The sequence below is a fragment of the Rissa tridactyla genome, chromosome 3, assembly GCF_028500815.1.
Source record: "Rissa tridactyla isolate bRisTri1 chromosome 3, bRisTri1.patW.cur.20221130, whole genome shotgun sequence".
Classification (NCBI taxonomy): domain Eukaryota; kingdom Metazoa; phylum Chordata; class Aves; order Charadriiformes; family Laridae; genus Rissa; species Rissa tridactyla.
Genome location: NC_071468.1, coordinates 124,358,209 through 124,375,940, shown reverse-complemented (window position 1 = coordinate 124,375,940; position 17,732 = coordinate 124,358,209). Strand labels below are relative to the sequence as shown.

Genomic DNA, 17,732 nt, shown 5'->3' with positions numbered 1-17,732 from the left:
TAACAGAAACAGTTTGTCATCCTGAAGGATCCAGATTGGTTTAAAGTGGTCGCCCTGTCTGTGATCTGTTACACAGATGAAAAATCCAGAAAATATTCCACCAAACTCAGCTGGTCAGACAGAAAGGTCAGAAAGATCCAGGCTGGAAACGCAGCAGCTGTCGGACAACACATATTCTAGCGGAGAAGAATACAGTTTCCATTTCAAACCAGAGTGGGAATTTTATTGGAAACTTCCTTTAACTTTAGCTGTACTGGTCCTTCCGATCTGCCCCTGAGAAGTCCTCCCTGCCTTTTTCACATGGGGAAGGACCTCATTTTATGTTTAATTTGACATGCAGTAGGTCAGGCTGTGCATGGTGTCCACAACAATGTTGTGCTGGACTCATCTCCTCTCTGTTTGCCAGTGCCTGGGGGAGGTAGCCAAGGCTCTTTGCTCCTCTTCTCCTATCACAGAATCATAGAATCTTCATGGTTGGAAAGGACCCTTAAGATCATCGAGTCCAACCAAAAAACCTACGATCTTTGCCACTAGAGCATGCCCTGAAGTGCCACATCTAGACGTTTCATAAATACCTCTAGGGATGGTGACTCAACCCCCTCCCTGGGCAGGCTGTTCCAGTGCCTGACCACTCTTTCAGTAAAGGAATTCTTCCTAATATCTAACCTAAACCTCCCCTGCCGCAGCTTCAGACCATTTCCTCTGGTCCTGTCATTATTCACCTGGGAGAAGAGGCCAACCCCCACCTCTCTGCACCCTCCTTTCAGGGAGTTGTAGAGGGCAATGAGGTCTCGCCTCAGCCTCCTCTTCTCCAAGCTGAACATGCCCAGCTCCCTCAGCCTCTCCTCATATGCCCTGGTCTCCAGACCCCTCACCAGCCTGGTAGCTCTCCTCTGGACACGCTCCAGCACTTCAATGTCCCTCTTGTACAGAGGGGCCCAGAACTGTGCTGATCTCCAGGGGGAAGGCAAGGACAGGCTACCCGGGCAGTTTTAGACACTCTGCTGTGCTGCTGTGTTGCATACAGTCCTGTCCTATAGGTGTAGTATAAACGAAATATTAATTTTCAAGAAAACCAGAGTGACACGGTGTTGACTTTTTCCTTTCCCAGGGACAAGTAGCATCCTTTATCACTGCATCCCCTTAAGCTGCATTTGAGCACAAGACATATCTGATGGGCCCATCCATCTCATACTGTGTTCAGTTTTGGGCCCCTCACTACAAGAGAGACACTGAGGGGATGGAGCGTGTCCAGAGAAGGGCAACGGAGCTGGTGAGGGGTCTGGAGCACAAGTCTGGTGAGGAGCGGCTGAGGGAGCTGGGGGTGTTCAGCCTGGAGAAAAGGAGGCTGAGGGGAGACCTTCTCGCTCTCTACAGCTCCCTGAAAGGAGGTTGAAGCAAGTCAGGGGTTGGTCTTTTCTCACAGCTAACAAGTGATAGGACATGAGGAAACAGCCTCAAGTTGCGCCAGGAGAGGTTTAAACTGGATATTAGGACAAATTTCTTCGCGGATAATTAATGGAATTATTAGTTCTATTTAATACAGGCTGCCCAGGGCAGTGGTTGAATCACCATCCCTGGAGGTATTTACAAGATGTGTAGACCTGGTGCTGAGGGACATGGTTTAGTGGTAACTTGGCAGTGTTGGGTTAGCGGTTGAACTTGGTGATCCTAAAGGTCTCTTCCAACCAAAATGATTCTATGAGTCTATGATTCTGTTTGTGTGGAACATTTATTGTAGACCATAACAAATAGTTTTGCTGTAATTTGCTAGGAGTGTTACATCCATGTTAGATCCCTCTGAGATCTTTCCTTATATAAGAAAGCGGCAATATAGTCTGAAAATACTTATTGGTGACTGCAGCTAGTTTAGTAGATGAGTCTAATGGTAGGCATTCAAGGTGAGTCGTTCTCTACTCTAGAATACCCTCCTGTGGCTACGTGAAAGTTTGGTTGAACAAAGAGGATTGACAAAACCCCTTTGACCTCCGCACGGCCAGAGTTTCCCTTGTGGTCTCAGCTGACCTAGGAGCTGTGAGGTGGAGTGTACGACAACTTTCTTCATCTTTGTGTTAACTGTGGCAACCAGCCTGCAGCTTTGGTCAGGCTCCTCGTTGTGCCAAGTGGTGCACATACGGCCATTGTGAGAATCAGTGCGTGCCCTGCAGAGCTGGAATAAAAAAAGGATGAGTAGCATTAATGCCATTTGAAAGAATGAGAAACAGAAGCAGAAAGAGAGATTGTGAGTGCTTGTTTTGCCGAAAGTCCCCAGGACAGTCGGAGGCGAGCCAGGCGATAGTCCTGCTGCTCTAGAAAGCAGGCTCAGGGATTTCACCACAAACAACTCTACCTTCTAAAGAGGGTGGACAACACAATGCAAATCATCTCCCGGCTTTTGGGGGATGGGGTGGTTTAGCATTACACACTAATGGTCGTAAGTGGCTGAATAGAAAAACAGAGCTTGTTATTAGAGGCAAAATAAGTGTCAGAGATGACAGGTTGCCCAACAAGTTCCATTATAAGGATCTTCTTTCAGATATTCCAGTTTACCTATATGAATTCAGTAGTAAATATTCGTGCTTGATCACTGTCTGAAAGTTTTTCCCTCCAATCACAACAGAAGTAATTTCTGTACTTTTAGGAAAAGATAAGTCGTTTATTCCTCTTAAAAATTCATATGTTTTCCTGAGAAACCATCGTGCTGGTATATAGTGGAAGAAATATTTTAATGTAAATCCAGTGTGGACTCCAGTGAGAAAGATAAAATGATGGCAATGTAACAGTAGAGCTGAACTGAGCCCTCTACGTTAAATATGTGAAATGAACATTTTTAATTCTACATTGCAGCTCCCCTGAATGAAAAATAATCGGATTGAATTCCATTTATTGCAAGGGATACGTGCACAAGGGAGCACCTTGCGTCGCACAGGCTGGTCTGCGCTTTGCAGCGAGGCACGGCTCAGAGGTAACTGAGCTAATGGAAGTGGTGAAGTCTTGTCAACACGGTATTTATATGTGGAGCGTTTTCTTCTGCTCGCAGGCAGCATGGATTTGCCTGATCTTACCATTACGCTGCTTTTTGGACCCGAGTTACCTTCTCAGGGTTGTTCAGGACTGCACCGTGCAGAGATACCGTTTCTGGTCTGCAACAGCTTGGAAGATTCTGCACTAAGCTTCCCTGCTCCGTATGTGGGTTGTTCTCGGTGGCCCCATCTCAGTTTGGACCCGGCCATTTTTCATTTCAGGAATATGAGAGTAATGGATGAGTGATGAGTGAAGAACAGTCTGCTGTCTCAAACCGCGGAATAGATTTTAGCTTTAGATCACTGAAAGTCAGAACAGGGCATATCTTTTCTTAGCCATCATAAATTATCCATGCAGGATGTACAGTAAAAGGCTGTTTGGCTGCGTTAAAATTGGCTAGACAAACAGAATTTCCATCTCTCTCAATGGCTCCTTCAACACCTAATTAGTACCCAGATGCTAGTTGAGCAACATGTCTTTTATCTTTGCTAATGTTATCTTCCTATACCTCCTAAATGCCCCCTGGTGCCGTTCTTCACTTTCATCTTTCTTCCCACAAGAGAAGGCAGGATGGGTGTTCAGGAAGCTCTGTTCTGAAGGTCAAGCTTGTAAAGACTGTGGGTCAAGTTGATCCTGTTACACCAGTCAGTATCTGGAGCGAAAGCTTTGAATCCGGAATTAGATTGATATGATGGAAAGCAGGATACAGCTTCCATTCTATGCATGTTCATAGGATCGGTATCCAACAGGAAAAAATAGAATTGCAGATTTTATTTCACTGTCAGTTCCATTTAATACAATTCAGGACAAATTCAATGTTCATCTTTTCCCATTGCTAGAAGGTACAAAGAAGTCTGCCTGTATAAATCTGCCGTTTCAGCTGGCATAGCTGATTGTTGTGGGCAGCGAGGAAGTACACTCAGATGTAAAATAGTAGGAAATATCAGACTAACTGCACTCCTGATCCTTCCTAGACCCTCTGAGCATAACCACTTGGGGCCTCAGATATGTTAATAGCCAGGCTATCGGCCAACTGTGATTTACCTTGGCAGGTCTGATTTACATCCAAGCCCAGCAATTCTTTCCCCTCTGGCAGGAATGAGTGACCAAACAGCCTCCTTCAAGCTAAGTATTTAAGAGAAAAGCATTTCAGAGAAAGCAGATCTTCAAACCAACGGAACAGACTATATATACACACACAGCTTTCCCCTAAGGCTCATGAAGCCGTGTCTCTACCTGGGTTCAGTTTACTCAATTCAGATGAGGTGCTCTGTTGTTTGGGGGGATTTCGTCAACAGGCAAAAGCTCTGACAAAGTCAGTTTTGCAGTTTTATAGATGAGAATGGAGATTCTTCAGCTCAGTGCTTTGCACCACCATCTTTTGAGTTTCTATTGTATTTCCCTCTTATCTGCATTTTCCCTGTGCCGCACTGGAAATTGTTGTTCACTGTATGAACAATTCCAGCAGGCCCAAGTAACAGCATTTCTCCTCTTTGACCAGGTTATGTCTCGTCCCTATAGGATGTTTATGTCTTCAGATTTATAATGTAGTCACATAGCAGTCTGTTTTCTATCACAGCAAAGACCAAAGCAAGCAGTAAAGTCAATGGGTTTCCCCACTTATGCTCTCAGATCCATATGCCCACACTATGAAGGATGCAGAATTTATACCAAGGTAATTCGATCATTCCTGGTTTCAATCTTGCCCGGTTTGCGAGAGGCAAAGTGAGTTCTGAGACTAGATAGCTTCCCTGCAAGGATATTAATAATACTTAGAAATTATATGGCACTCCAAAACCCCATGCAAGCATTAGCTAATTATGTGGTACTCCAAAGCCCTGTGCAAAACATTAGCTAATCAATTCTTGCAGCACCTATCAAATATATCAATATCTTTTAGTCCATTATGCAGAGGGGTAAATGGAAAGAGGAAAATGTGGGTATCTGGCCCCAGTCCATGCCGCTGCCCGCAGTGGTAGCTGGGGTTAAACTCCAGCTCTTGCCAGCCACTGCTCCCACATCTTCCTTGGCAAGATCCTTCTTCCCGTCTGGCTCACAGAAGCACAGAATCGCAGAATGATAGGGGTTGGAGATCATCCCGTCCAACCCCCGGCCAGAGCAGGGTCACCCAGAGCAGGTGGCACAGGAACGCGTCCAGGCGGGGTTGGAATGTCTCCAGAGACGGAGACTCCCCCACCTCTCTGGGCAGCCTGTGCCAGGGCTCTGCCACCCTCACAGCAAAGAAGTTCCTCCTCATGTTGAGATGGAACTTCCCATGTTCCAGTTTGTGCCTGTTGCCCCTTGTCCTGTCCCTGGGCACCACTGAGAAGAGCCTGGCCCCATCCTCCTGACACCCACCCTTTCAGTATTTACAAGCGTTGATAAGATCCCCCCTCAGTCGTCTGTTTTCCAGACTGAAGAGACCCAAGTCCCTCAGCCTTTCTTCGTAAGAGAGATGTTCCAGTCCCCTCATCATCTTGGTAGCCCTTTGCTGTCCCCTCTCCAGCAGTTCCCTGTCCTTCTGGAACCGGGGAGCCCGGAACTGGCTCGCTGTGGATAAGCACATGATGTCCAAAAGAAGGTCACCTACATAGATCCGAATGCAGATTTTATCAGCTAGACATGACTTCAGCCCATTCCAGGGCTCGGTAGAGGTCATTGGCATCAATTAGATTGGAAAAGCCAGCATCAAGAAGCCTGGACCCAGCACAGCAAACAGAAGTTTAATATTCTCTAGAATAACAGTTGAGTGTTTACCTGTCAGCTGCTCCAGCCAACTGATGGCAGCACAAAGGAAACAATTAAAAATAATATATCATTGAGATGTTATAGTGCAGAGCAGGATGTCTTCCAGAAAGCGAGAGGTATATCTACATGACACTTAGCAAATGAAGGAGAAAATAAAACATTCTTTCTTAGTTGCACATTATTGAGGCCTCCCGCTACTCGTTATGTTGGTTCCCCTGGACCAAAGTAGGGGATAGCTGGTCCTCAATACAAGTGAGCATGTATTGCTGAATTTCTGCTCCCGGGCCTGCCAACAACTAATCCACACACTTGGCAAAGTCAGTTAATTTGTTTTCCAGTTAAAAATATTGCGGTAATCATGTATCTCGGATGTTCACATACTCCTATCCTACAGAGGGTCGAGTCCGTGCAACTAATTTCTGCAAGCCTTCTCCTGAGATAGTGCAGCTCCTTTAACTCTTGGTGCTTTTGGAAATAGAGCTGGTTTTCAGTATCACTGCTGCTGATGTGAAATTTTGAGTAGCCAATATAATAAAGGGGTAGCCCTGGAGATTTTAAACAGGCACCCGCTGCTGGAGCGCTCGGCGTCGTGAGATTGCTTGCCTTACAGTTGCACATCACGGATAAATGACGATACAGAAGCACAAGATGTCGTGGGCGTCAAGTATTTTCGACATTGGTGATTTTAGAGGCACCGTTAGAAATACAGCAGCTTGGTGTAACTTGCTGGGACACGAGACAAACCGGATAATGCAGCGGCCTGAGCGCAGGCTGTAAGCTTGCTTTAAAAGTGCGCATTGAATCAAGCACGGGATGATGCTATTTTTATTAAAAGCCACAAAATGCTTGAAACCAATTAATACTCCGCTGCTTTACTAATGCCTCTGCTCAGAAAATTGAATGGTTTCCTTTAACAAAACCAATTTTAAAGCTTTTTTGGTCAAATTTATATGTGGGTTCAACCCCTTCTCTAAGCTTCCGTGAATTTTCAGCACAACATATCAAAGCATCAGTGGCTTCCAGCCTGTTCCTTCAAGTATTTGGAGGTACAAGGGAATCCTGCTTTTCTGGCACAGTTCATTCCGAATTCTTAAGGCACTTTACAAGTATTAGCTACCTCCATCTGAATATAAACAAGGAGCCAAACACCTTGAATGTGTTGTTGCCATGCTGCAATGTCAGAGGATTAAATATTTTGACATCCTTTGGCTCAATATAATCAGCTGGCTACAAAAAGCTGAAGCCGCAATTCCTGTGGGTGCAGAGGGCAGTAGCAAATCAAAGCGCGGGAGTATGGCGTGCTAAACACGCTTGCTTGGGAGTAAGTGAAGAGCAACCTTCTGTGGTTACACCGGTTTGGTTTCTTCCTTGGCAGTCTACCATATCACCTCCCCTCTTGAGGACAGGGGAGATATCACCTCGCGTAACTGGACTGAATTGCTGCCAGCGGGACAAACCGATTTGGCTAACGTGCCAACTCTGCTGTGTCCCAGCGACCCAGCGCACGGCCTTCAGGTTAAGAAGCAAAGAAGAAGCAAAAACATCTGTAAGATGATCCCATCTCTCTACGTGATTAGGAGACCCCTTACAGTCTTTCTAGCTGTGCCTACATGCCATGGGATCCCCTCACTACTGGGGAGGTAGGACTGGTAGCACTGGGTTAGGTTGGATAACCAAAAGGTTCAAAAGGAAAAAAAAGAGGGTTTGGTTTGCAGCAATCCGTTGTGGTTCCAAACCTGCGTGTCCAAAATCACATCTTTACTGACAGCGATGTTTGTGCCGCTTGCTGGTCCTATGCAGGCAGTGTTCACTGGCTGTTTAATGGCCCGGTATCTGCTGCGCAAGTGCTCCAGACAGTGTCTTGTTGCACACCTCCATTCTTGGTGCCACCAGGAGGAACATTGCTTCTTGCCAGGATGTGCTGCACAAGTCCAAATAGAGATGCAGATCTGCATCCAAACTAATTGCTCCAGTTCACTAATTCACTAAGATATTTTCCTTAGGATAGCTGAGCATTTTAGGAATCAGTTCTGGAGACAAAGCATCTGCAAGGCTTGAACTGTCCATGAAGGACTCGACACAGGTAATGCCATAGCAGAAAGCTACATAATGCCTCGTCTCTGTGTTCACAGCCGAGGAATTTGGGGGTTTCCCACACCAAGTCATGATTACAATTTTTAGGAACTGTCTCAAGTTCAAGCTACAGCCAAAGAGGTTCAGAGGAAACCTTTGATAGGAACAGTGGCAGGTCAGTGCAACCAGGTGGTGGTCGGCTTCAGGTACGAAAAGAACATAAACTGGAAATGGCTTCCACACCAGCATCACGGGTAAGCCGTGATTTAAATTGGCCCTGCTACGGAAGGAACGAAAAGTGGGCTGTTTCTGTGCTTGAGGTATCTCCAAGATGATCCAGCAGAATTATAGTCAAGTTAGGCCTGATGTTTTATGCTGCAGATTGCGTGCGTTATCAGGAGTCGTTAGATGCACATAGAATAGAGTGTTTCAGAGAAGAATTGATGTGACTTCAGCAGAGGAAACTCGTGTCTTGCACACGTAAAAGGGTGCATAAAAGGGAGCCGGGCGCTGTGGATTAAGAGGCAAGTTTCTCTTCTGAATGAATAACTGGCTATAGATAGGAAATAAAAGATAGGAATAACCAGGCAGTTTTCGCAGTGAAGGGAGATTACCAATTACCTGTCTTGGGAACCTGTGCCGTCCAATATGCTCATAAAAGAGCTGGAAAAGGGAGACAGACGATAGCGACTGCCAAAATCTGCTGATGGTATAGAGTTATTCCAGGTAAGCAAAAGAAGACATGACTACAAAAAGTTGCAGAAGAATCTGACAATATCAAATGTCTGGGCAATAAAATAGCTGCTGAAATTCCATGTCGATAAAAGTCAAGTGCAGACACAATGATAGGGTTTAAATTAGCCCGCGAAAGAGGTCCTGGCGTCATTGCAGAGGGTTCTTTGAAAACGTCTGCTCAGTGCTCAGCAGAGGTCAGAAAGGCAAGTGGAATGCTAAGAATTGCTGGGAAGGAGATGGAGAATAAAAGAGAAAATGTAAGTAGACCACTGAATAAATCCGCGGTGATCTTGAATAGAGTGCAATTCCAGTCACCCCATCTCAATGCAGCAGGAAAACAGAACTAGAAAAGATGCAGAGAAGGGCGAGAAAGCTGACCTGAGTTATGAAGCGGGGAGTCTGAGCCTGTGAAGCTTGCTGAAGAAATGAATGAGCAGGATTAAGGCAGAGGGGTAAAATCAAGATCGCTATGGAGAGAGTGAATAAGGAATTATTTTTTGCATCATTGGTTGTAATGACATGGTCAGGCAAGAAGTTTAAAAGAAACAACAGAATAAAAACTTGCACAGGTTGTAATAAATTAGGAAACTCATCGAACAAAATCTTTTACATGCTGGAAATACAGGTTGTTTAAAAAATTAGTAGTGCTGACATTCCTGGCGCTGGCTCCAACATGTTCCTCCAGCACTTATCCCGATGTACCGAGTTGGCCGTGTCCTTTACAGCTGGGTGAGATTTGGGTTCTGGCTTGATTTGGCCTCTGGCCAGTGGAACCTGCCAGGTTTTTTGGGGCTGGATTGTAATCAGTTAAAGGATCACTGTCATCTTCTAGTGTGACCTTGCCTATGGCAAAAGCCAAGAATTCCCTTGAAAAAATTAAGATGATCAGAGGGCTGGAGCCCCCTGCTATGAGGACAGGCTGAGAGAGTTGAGGTTGTTCAGCCTGGAGAAGAGAAGGCTCCGGGGAGATCTTATAGTAGCCTTCCAGTACCTAAAGGGGGCCTATAGGAGAGACGGGGAAGGACTCTTGATCAGGGAATGTAATGATAGGACGAGGGGGAACCGTTTCAAACTGAAAGAGGGGAGATTTATATTGGATATCAGGAAGAAAATCTTTACTGTAAAGGTGGTGAGCCCCTGGCCCAGGTTGCCCAGAGAAGCTGTGGCTGCCGCTTCCCTGGAGGGGTTCAAGGCCAGGTTGGCCGGGGCTTGGAGCAACCTGGTCTGGTGGGAGGTGTCCCTGCCCAGGGCAGGGGGTTGCAACTAGATGATCTTTAAGTTCCCTTCCAACCTGAACCATTCTGTGATTCTGTGATTATGTGAATTAATTCTCTTTGAATTACAGCAGAGTATTTGGGGAAAAAAAGATCCAATAGTACCTTAAAACTTTCACAGAATCCCAGACTGGCTGGGGTTGGAAGGGCCCTCTGGAGATCATCCCGTCCAACCCCCGGCCAGAGCAGGGTCACCCAGAGCAGGTGGCACAGGAACGCGTCCAGGCGGGGTTGGAATGTCTCCAGAGATGGAGACTCCCCCACCTCTCTGGGCAGCCTGTGCCAGGGCTCTGCCACCCTCACAGCAAAGAAGCTTTTCCCCATGTTCAGATGGAATTTCCCGTGTTCCAGTTTGTGCCCGTTATCCCATGTCCTGTTGCTGGGCACCACTGAGAAGATCCTGGCCCCATCCTCCTGACACCCACTCTTTCGATATTGATGAGCATTGATGAGATCCCCTCTCAGTCTTCTCCTCCCCAGCTGAACAGTCCCGGGGCTCTCAGCCTTTCCTCAGCAGAGAGATGCTCCAGTCCCTTGATCATCTTTGTAGCCTCCACTGGCCTCTCTCCAGTAGTCCCCTGTCCTTCTTGAACTTGGAAGCCCAGATTTTTCTTGAACTGGGGAGCCCAGAACTGGACGTAGTAAAAGGTCTGCACTGAGTAAAAGGTCCCAAGGGTTAATTACACTTTCCCTAATTTGATCCTTCCCATTTCTGCATGCAAAGGCTGCAGTAGCCCTTTTGGCTGCAGCATGGTAATGGGGGGTCACGTCGGATGGCTCAGGAATTTTGAGACAGCGAGAACTAAAAATTGTGCTAGAACAGGATTATCATCAAATTATATCTGCCTCGGCGGCAGGAAATCAATCAAGAGTGGGCTGATTTACACCTGCAGGAACCAGCACATCGTGAACTTCATCATCTTTCCCAGTGATGTTTTTATCTCTGCATCGACGCAGTCAGTGCGAGGAAAATATTTTCCTGTTTAAAACCAAAACATTCAAGGTAGCGTTTGGCAGAGCGTCGGAGCCTGGGGTCCCCGCTGCTTCTGACAACAGTGCTGGTATCTTTTGCTAATGACCAAAGTGCAATATAATGAGTTGTCTTGGGCTTCGGCTTTGTTCAGCGTGCAGTGTTTTAATAGACTGTTAGTAATCCTGAAAGGGACAAATGATGTTTATGCCCTCTTGTGGTATGTTATTGAACAGAATGGATTTTCTAGCTGACAAAATTAGGCCAATGATGGAAAACTCCCAGGTAAAAATCTCTAACGAAAACTGTTTTGCACAGTAGAAAAATACCCATCCCTCCAGCAGTATCCTCATGACTCAGTTAAGGGCGGGGGAAGCCAATTTTACATGCATTTGCAGCGGCAAGTAAATGACTAATGCCCATGATGACAGAGCTTGTGCCATCTTTCTGGAGTGAAGATAATTTAAAAAGTGCTTTTCTTTGCTGGGAAGGTTAGAAAGTAAGTGAAATACTGCTTTCTAAAAGCAGTTGTGTTGACACCTCTTCGTGTTAGTTGTTGCCGATGTGTTGTGATACATACCTTCACATCTGTTATCTTCTTCACTCACACATCTGACGGGTAAATAATCTGATTCCCTTGGGACAAAGCCTGTCCCAAAGATGACAAACACTGGTGATTTTACATGGGGAAATAAGGCCAGATTCTTGTGAAATCCCCCAAAGCAAATTGTATCCTGAGCCGCATCAGGAGAAGCGTGGCCAGCAGGTCGAGGGAGGTGATTCTCCTCCTCTACTCCACTCTCGTGAGACCCCACCTGGAGCACTGCATCCAATTCTGGAGCCCCTACTACAAGAGAGATACGGACGTGCTGGAATGTGTCCAGAGAAGGGCCACGAGGATGATGAGAGGGCTGGAGCACCTCTCCTATGGGGACAGACTGAGAGAGTTGGGGTTGTTCAGTCTGGAGAAAAGAAGGCTCCGAGGAGACCTTCTAGTGGCCTATCAGTATCTTAAGGGGGCCTACAAGGAAGCTGGGGAGGGACTTTTTAGGATGTCGGGTAATGGTAGGACTAGAGGGAATGGATTAAAACTAGAGATGGGTTGATTCTGGCTGGACGTTAGGAAGAAGTTCCAGTGAGACACTGGCACAGGTTGCTCAGAGCCCCAAATAATCGGTCCCAAATAATCACCTATTATTTAAGTGTCAGCTAATGCTGTGAGGAAGCGTTATTTCCGTTACGTGTCATCTTTCTCTCTGCTCAGCCACCAAGTATGCAGAAGACTGTTGTAAAGAGGAAGGGAATGATGTCTTTTCCACATCCATGATGAGCACAACCACAGCAGTGGGGTTAAATGGAAGTAGTGGGCTTAACTGGGTGAGGCTTTAGGAGAAACTCTCTATAGAGGATGGCCAATACTGAAATGGCCTTCTCGAGGAAACTGGAGGATCTCCAGTCCCAAAGATCTTTCAGAAACAGTTAAAGAAATGTGTGCTGGGAGTAAAGCGGCTATCATTCCTTGTATCATAATGAAAGAAGTTGGACTTGATGACTTATAACGGGTCTGCCAGCTTGGGTTTTGTGATTCTGTGTGATGGTTTCCTTTTATTGGTTTCATTTGTTAGTATGATGAGAGAGCACATACTTACCCAGTAATCTTAAATGCTGACGCTTCGATCTTACAGTTGATCTTACCATCAAGTCTGGCTGATAGAAATGCAATTTATCTACCTCCAGTGATTTACAAACATACTTTGCAACAGTAGTCTGACACCAATTAAAGCGCTTATGAGGTTATCATGGACTTCAATGACCACAAGTTATGTCCCCGCTGAGACAAGAATTCACCCCAAAATGTTGCTGCTTACCACTTTCCTTAGAAAAGGAAAATGCAGTAGGAAAAAATGTCACGGCAATCCACGTTAAAAAGAAATTTCCTCTGTCAGAAATCTTTCAGGAGTTTCAAATTCAGTTAGGGGACATCAGAAAGAAATTAAAGTCTAATTTAAAATCCTCACCCACATTCCTTCTTTTCCTGCAAAGTGATTATTGCTCCCGGTCCACGTATTGGCAAATCTTTCAGAAATGAGCTGCAATTTGCCTTAAAAATACCTTTCTGGTCATGATGGAACTGTTATTTTTGAAGAATGGGCTTGTGGCGACTCTGAAAAGAGCCCAAATGCACGTATTTCTCAATGACATCGGCGGGGCTAAAATTTCACCGAGAAATTCTCCTTGCTGTAAGGGCGTTTGGGGTGGTTAGCGCATTTCAAAGCTGAGGCACCTGCCAGGTGAAGTTCTCAGTCATAGAATCACAGAATGGTTTGGGTTGGAAGGGACCTTCAAGATCATCCAGTTCCAACCCCTGCCCTGGGCGGGGACACCTCCCACCAGCCCAGGTTGCTCCAAGCCCCGTCCAACCTGGCCTTGAACGCTTCCTTGGACACTGCGAGGCAGCTGGACAGGCTTGGTCAAAGGGTGCTCTGCTGCCTTTCACATTTGTTTTCCACTTGGTTGATGGCACCACATCCCTGCCTGGAGTGATTAATAAAGAGGAGAGAACGACTGTGTGGCCATAGCAAATTAAACAAATGAGCCATTAAAACAGGAAGGTGCACTACCTCTTCTCACCAATGCCCGCTTTGGTGCTCGCAGTGTCTCCTAGCGAAATAACGTGAGGGGAAGGATAAAGGGCTTTCAGGGATGTGCTGCAGCCTACAGCTGCTGTAGCCTACTGCTCCTACATAACTAATGCCTACAGACATTTATTTAGTCCAAGCGCTGAGAGACGTCTGTGGCTCCTGCTGGGAGAAAACCCAACGTCGTTCATCAGCAGAGAAGCCAGCAAACCACTAATGGCTTTCCATCGTGTTTCTTGACAGGTATTGACAGAGGGAGGCTTTGGTACCATCACAACAGAAATCCGGGAGGCTCCGGAGTTCTATTACGCCGAAGATTACCATCAGCAGTACCTCAGTAAGAACCCCGGTGGATACTGCGGCCTCGGGGGAACGGGGCTTTCCTGCCCTATTGGGATCAAGAAATAGCCTGTGCTTACTCTTCCGCCTCCACTTTGGTTTAGGGAGTGGTTTGAAAACAACCCCTGATAGGTGTTACCGTACGCCTGTAGCATCAGATTTGGGAATCTTGGGGTGGCTTTCCGTTATCCACGCAGTTTCCCACTCACCGACAGTAACAGCCAAAGCAGAGGCAGAAATCGCACCTGTTGGCAAATGCTTCTTGCTTTGTGCGGCTCACGGGGATTTTCTTGCAATCTTGTAATCTGGAGAGAAAACAAACTCAACTTATAAAATTTGGGCTTGACGTGGCGTTAAAGGGCTGAACTGTGGGGTGGTGGCACCTGCTAACTGCTTTGCATAACTAATGCCTACAGACATTTATTTTCCAGGGTTAATGAATTTGCGCATGTTAGGAGCACTTTGACTTCTGTAGACATGGTTGGGCTCATCGTAACTATCACAATCCTGTAATATGTTGTCTTTGAGAATGATAAATGTATGAGATCGGTAATTCTCTCACAATTCCACTTTCACAGCAACATGCAGTATCACCTATAGTGCCTATTTTCTGAAATAATTTTAGTGAGAAAAAGTAAAATTGTAATGGGATACTTCTTTCTGACAGTTCCAAAAAGTGTTTAAACACAAAAAGAAATCAGTTTTGTTTCCTGAACTACAATAAAATTGCAAAACAAAGAAAAACGTTGTCTGCGATGCGTTCCATGGCTCTAAGTATATATCTGGGTAGATCTAAAACCAGTATCAAGTATTATAAAAGTCTGCAGCCTGCTAATTAAACACCAGGGCTTTTAAATCTGTATTATTGTGCATGACAGTACGGAGGAGTAGAATTCATATTGTCTGCACTGTAATGTAATTATTCCTATGATTAATTAACTGTACTTCAATAGCTTGTGGAGCCCCCACCAAGACCAGAGCTCATTATGGCGGGTGCTTGTGCAGACATAACGTTGGTCAGTCTCTGTTCCAGTGCGTGTACAGTCAAAATAACAGGACAGCCAGGACCTCATGAAGTTCAACCACACCAAGTGCAAGGTCCTGCTCCTGGGTCGGGGCAATCCCAAGCACGAACACAGGCTGGGGGGAGAATGGCTGGAGAGCAGCCCCAAGGAGAAGGACTTGGGGGTGCTGCTGGGTGAGAAGCTCCACAGGAGCCGGCACCGTGCGCTGGCAGCCCAGAAACCCCCCCGCAGCCTGGGCTGCATCCCCAGCAGCGTGGGCAGCAGGGCGAGGGGGGGATTCTGCCCCTCTGCTGCGCTCGGGGGAGACCCCCCTGCAGTGCTGCCTCCAGCGCTGGGGCCTCGGCACAGGAGAGACACGGAGCTGTTGGAGCGGGGCCAGAGGAGGCCCCGGAGATGCTGGGAGGGCTGGAGCCCCTCTGCTGGGAGGACAGGCTGAGAGAGCTGGGGGGGTTCAGCATGGAGAAGAGAAGGCTCCGCGGAGACCTTCCAGCCCCTGCCAGTCCCTCAAGGGGCTCCAGGAAAGCTGGGGAGGGACTCTGGAGCAGGGAGGGGAGCCGTGGGACGAGGGGGAATAGTCTCAAACTGAAAGAGGGGAGATTGAGATGAGATATTGGGAAGAAATTCTTTGGTGTGAGGGGGGTGAGCCCCTGGCCCAGGTTGCCCAGAGAAGCTGTGGCTGCCCCATCCCTGGAGGGGTTCAAGGCCAGGTTGGCCAGGGCTTGGAGTAACCTGGTCTGGTGGGAGGTGTCCCTGCCCAGGTCAGGGGGTTGGAACTGGGCGATCTTTAAGTTCCCTTCCAACCTAAACCATTCTCTCATTCTATGAAGATAAATTTTCATTTTATTGATGTGGTTCTCAGAGTGGAGAGTAAAGGCTACAGCCAAAGGATGTGGGGGATGCAGGGGCTATCCTATAAGGATATGGGATACTATGGGTTTTATGTATGCTATGGGGTATGGCACTATGACAAACAGCTTCAGTAGGAGAGATGGGGATGGGTTTGTCCCACCTATCTAACTTGCTGCTTGCAATACTTCCCAGGGCAGTGGGAGGTGTGGGCTTGAACCTCTCGCCTGTTTCCTATTTTGGAGGCTGTCTTAATCACTAGGTTTGAAGAACACGTGTCATTGCTGTGTCCTCTTGCAGATGTATAACGGAGCACCTTAGCTCTTCTTCAAGGAAAGCTTGTAGGAGCCTGCCTTGATGTGGCGATTCTGTGCAGCAGAGCTCATAAAGCCATTTTGAGGGTGAGATGGTGGGCACCCAGAGACACACGTCCGTGGCATTTCCATGGCACTCTCCATGGCTTGGTTTGATATTTCCTGCTCACCAACTCAGGTTTTAGGCTCAGAAAGGCCCAAAACATCTCCCCAAATGTCTCTTCTAACTACCCAGCAGACCAGATCCTGTTCCAAGACCGGAGCAACTGAAAATGTGCATCAGATAGTCAGTCTTTGGGCTTGTAAATCCACTGCTGAAGTCCTGCCTGCTTTAACCAAAGACAGGCAGTAATTTCATGTCAGAGAAATTGGCTCCCCATCTTCCCTTGCTCCTCAGCTGATGCTTAGTTCATTCCAGTCTCGAAAGCCAGAAGAAACCTGTCCTTTCAGCAGATTTATTCCTGGGACAAGCTTGAGAGGAGCTACCTCTGGCAGGATGGCCATGTGTAGGCTCTGGAGATTTAGGCATTCTGGAGATGCCCCAAAATGTGCCCACATCCCACTCCGGATTTCCAGTTGCTGTGGTAACTGATCGCCTGCCCTCAACGCGTTGTGCCACTGCATCGTTCTAGTGCTCACTGTCAAGGAAACCAGCACTTTCGCCTAATTTCCTAGGCATGAGGTGACATAAGAGCAAAGAAGAGAGGAAAATAAAGTCTGACTTTCATCCTATGTGTTTTTAACCTCTGTGTAAATCAGACTTCAGTGGGATAACTCCTGATCTGCTCCAGTGTGCAAGGCAGAACATTTCATATGCTGAATCATTCGGGTGTTCATAAAATGTTGCTCGTTTCCCTTCTGTCCTTTCCCCTCCCTCCCCTCCTACTCCATGCTATAGTTATCATTTTGAAACAAGCTGGAAAATGTTTGGAGAAAGCACCATTCTCTCTTTAATATAGCCGGGCTCAAGCCTGAACCTGGCTGAGTTTTTTTTAACTCCTGTCCCAATGGAAATAATGTGTTGGTTTAGAAATCAGCGTAGATGGGCCCATTGATGCTAAAATTGGTCCACACCAAAATATTATGCCACCACAGAATTAATTGTGGAGTTACTGTAGGGTGGAATTTTGGCCTTGACCCGTTGCGGATGCTGCTGAAGGCACAAAGATACATAGGGGATATAATCAGTAAAGGTGAAATGCTAATGATTCAGCCTCATGGATTAAATTTTTTTTAAGATGGATTTGGTCTGGTAAGCCACCTCTGCCCACAGGGAAGAAGGGAGTGGCTGCCTTAGCATCTTTGATGCTCTACTTTTGATTTGGCACTGCTTGAAATTTACCCTCCCACAGAGCTGCCTCTTTCTTCTGAGAACAGACACGGTCTAAACGAAGAAGAGAAAATTAATTCAGAGTTTGGTTGGCTTCAGCACTTCTCAGAGTTGAAGACAAAACCTAGTGCAGGACCAGCAGCTATGGTCTTCTATGGTTCAAGATCCAAAAAGGCCTACAGCACCCAACCCATGAAGTCCACCGTTGCTCTGCCCTGTGAAAGTCAGTCCGGGATACAGACAGGGATTTCACTCCTGCCCTACTCTTATCGTAGCTAAAGGAAATTCCATGCCCCTTGGAAATCACCGAGCTTTCCCTCATGGCCTTAGGATGGTCAGCATCCAACTGTGACATCAGCAGAAACAAATGGATCGTGTGATGTCACATCGCAGTTGCCCCTGGCAGAGAGATGTG

General features: G+C 46.7%; 1 protein-coding gene across 1 annotated transcript in view; it reads left to right on the top strand.

The window, feature by feature from the left end:
• MSRA (methionine sulfoxide reductase A) overlaps positions 1 to 14,535 on the top strand; it is a 313,580-nt gene extending 299,045 nt beyond the window's left edge. Inside the window, exon 6 of the mRNA XM_054196583.1 lies at positions 13,707 to 14,535. Coding sequence (XP_054052558.1) covers positions 13,707 to 13,871 — 165 coding nt within the window. The 3' untranslated portion in view covers positions 13,872 to 14,535. The remainder of the gene's footprint in view (positions 1 to 13,706) is intronic.
• The last annotated feature ends 3,197 nt before the right edge of the window (positions 14,536 to 17,732 follow it).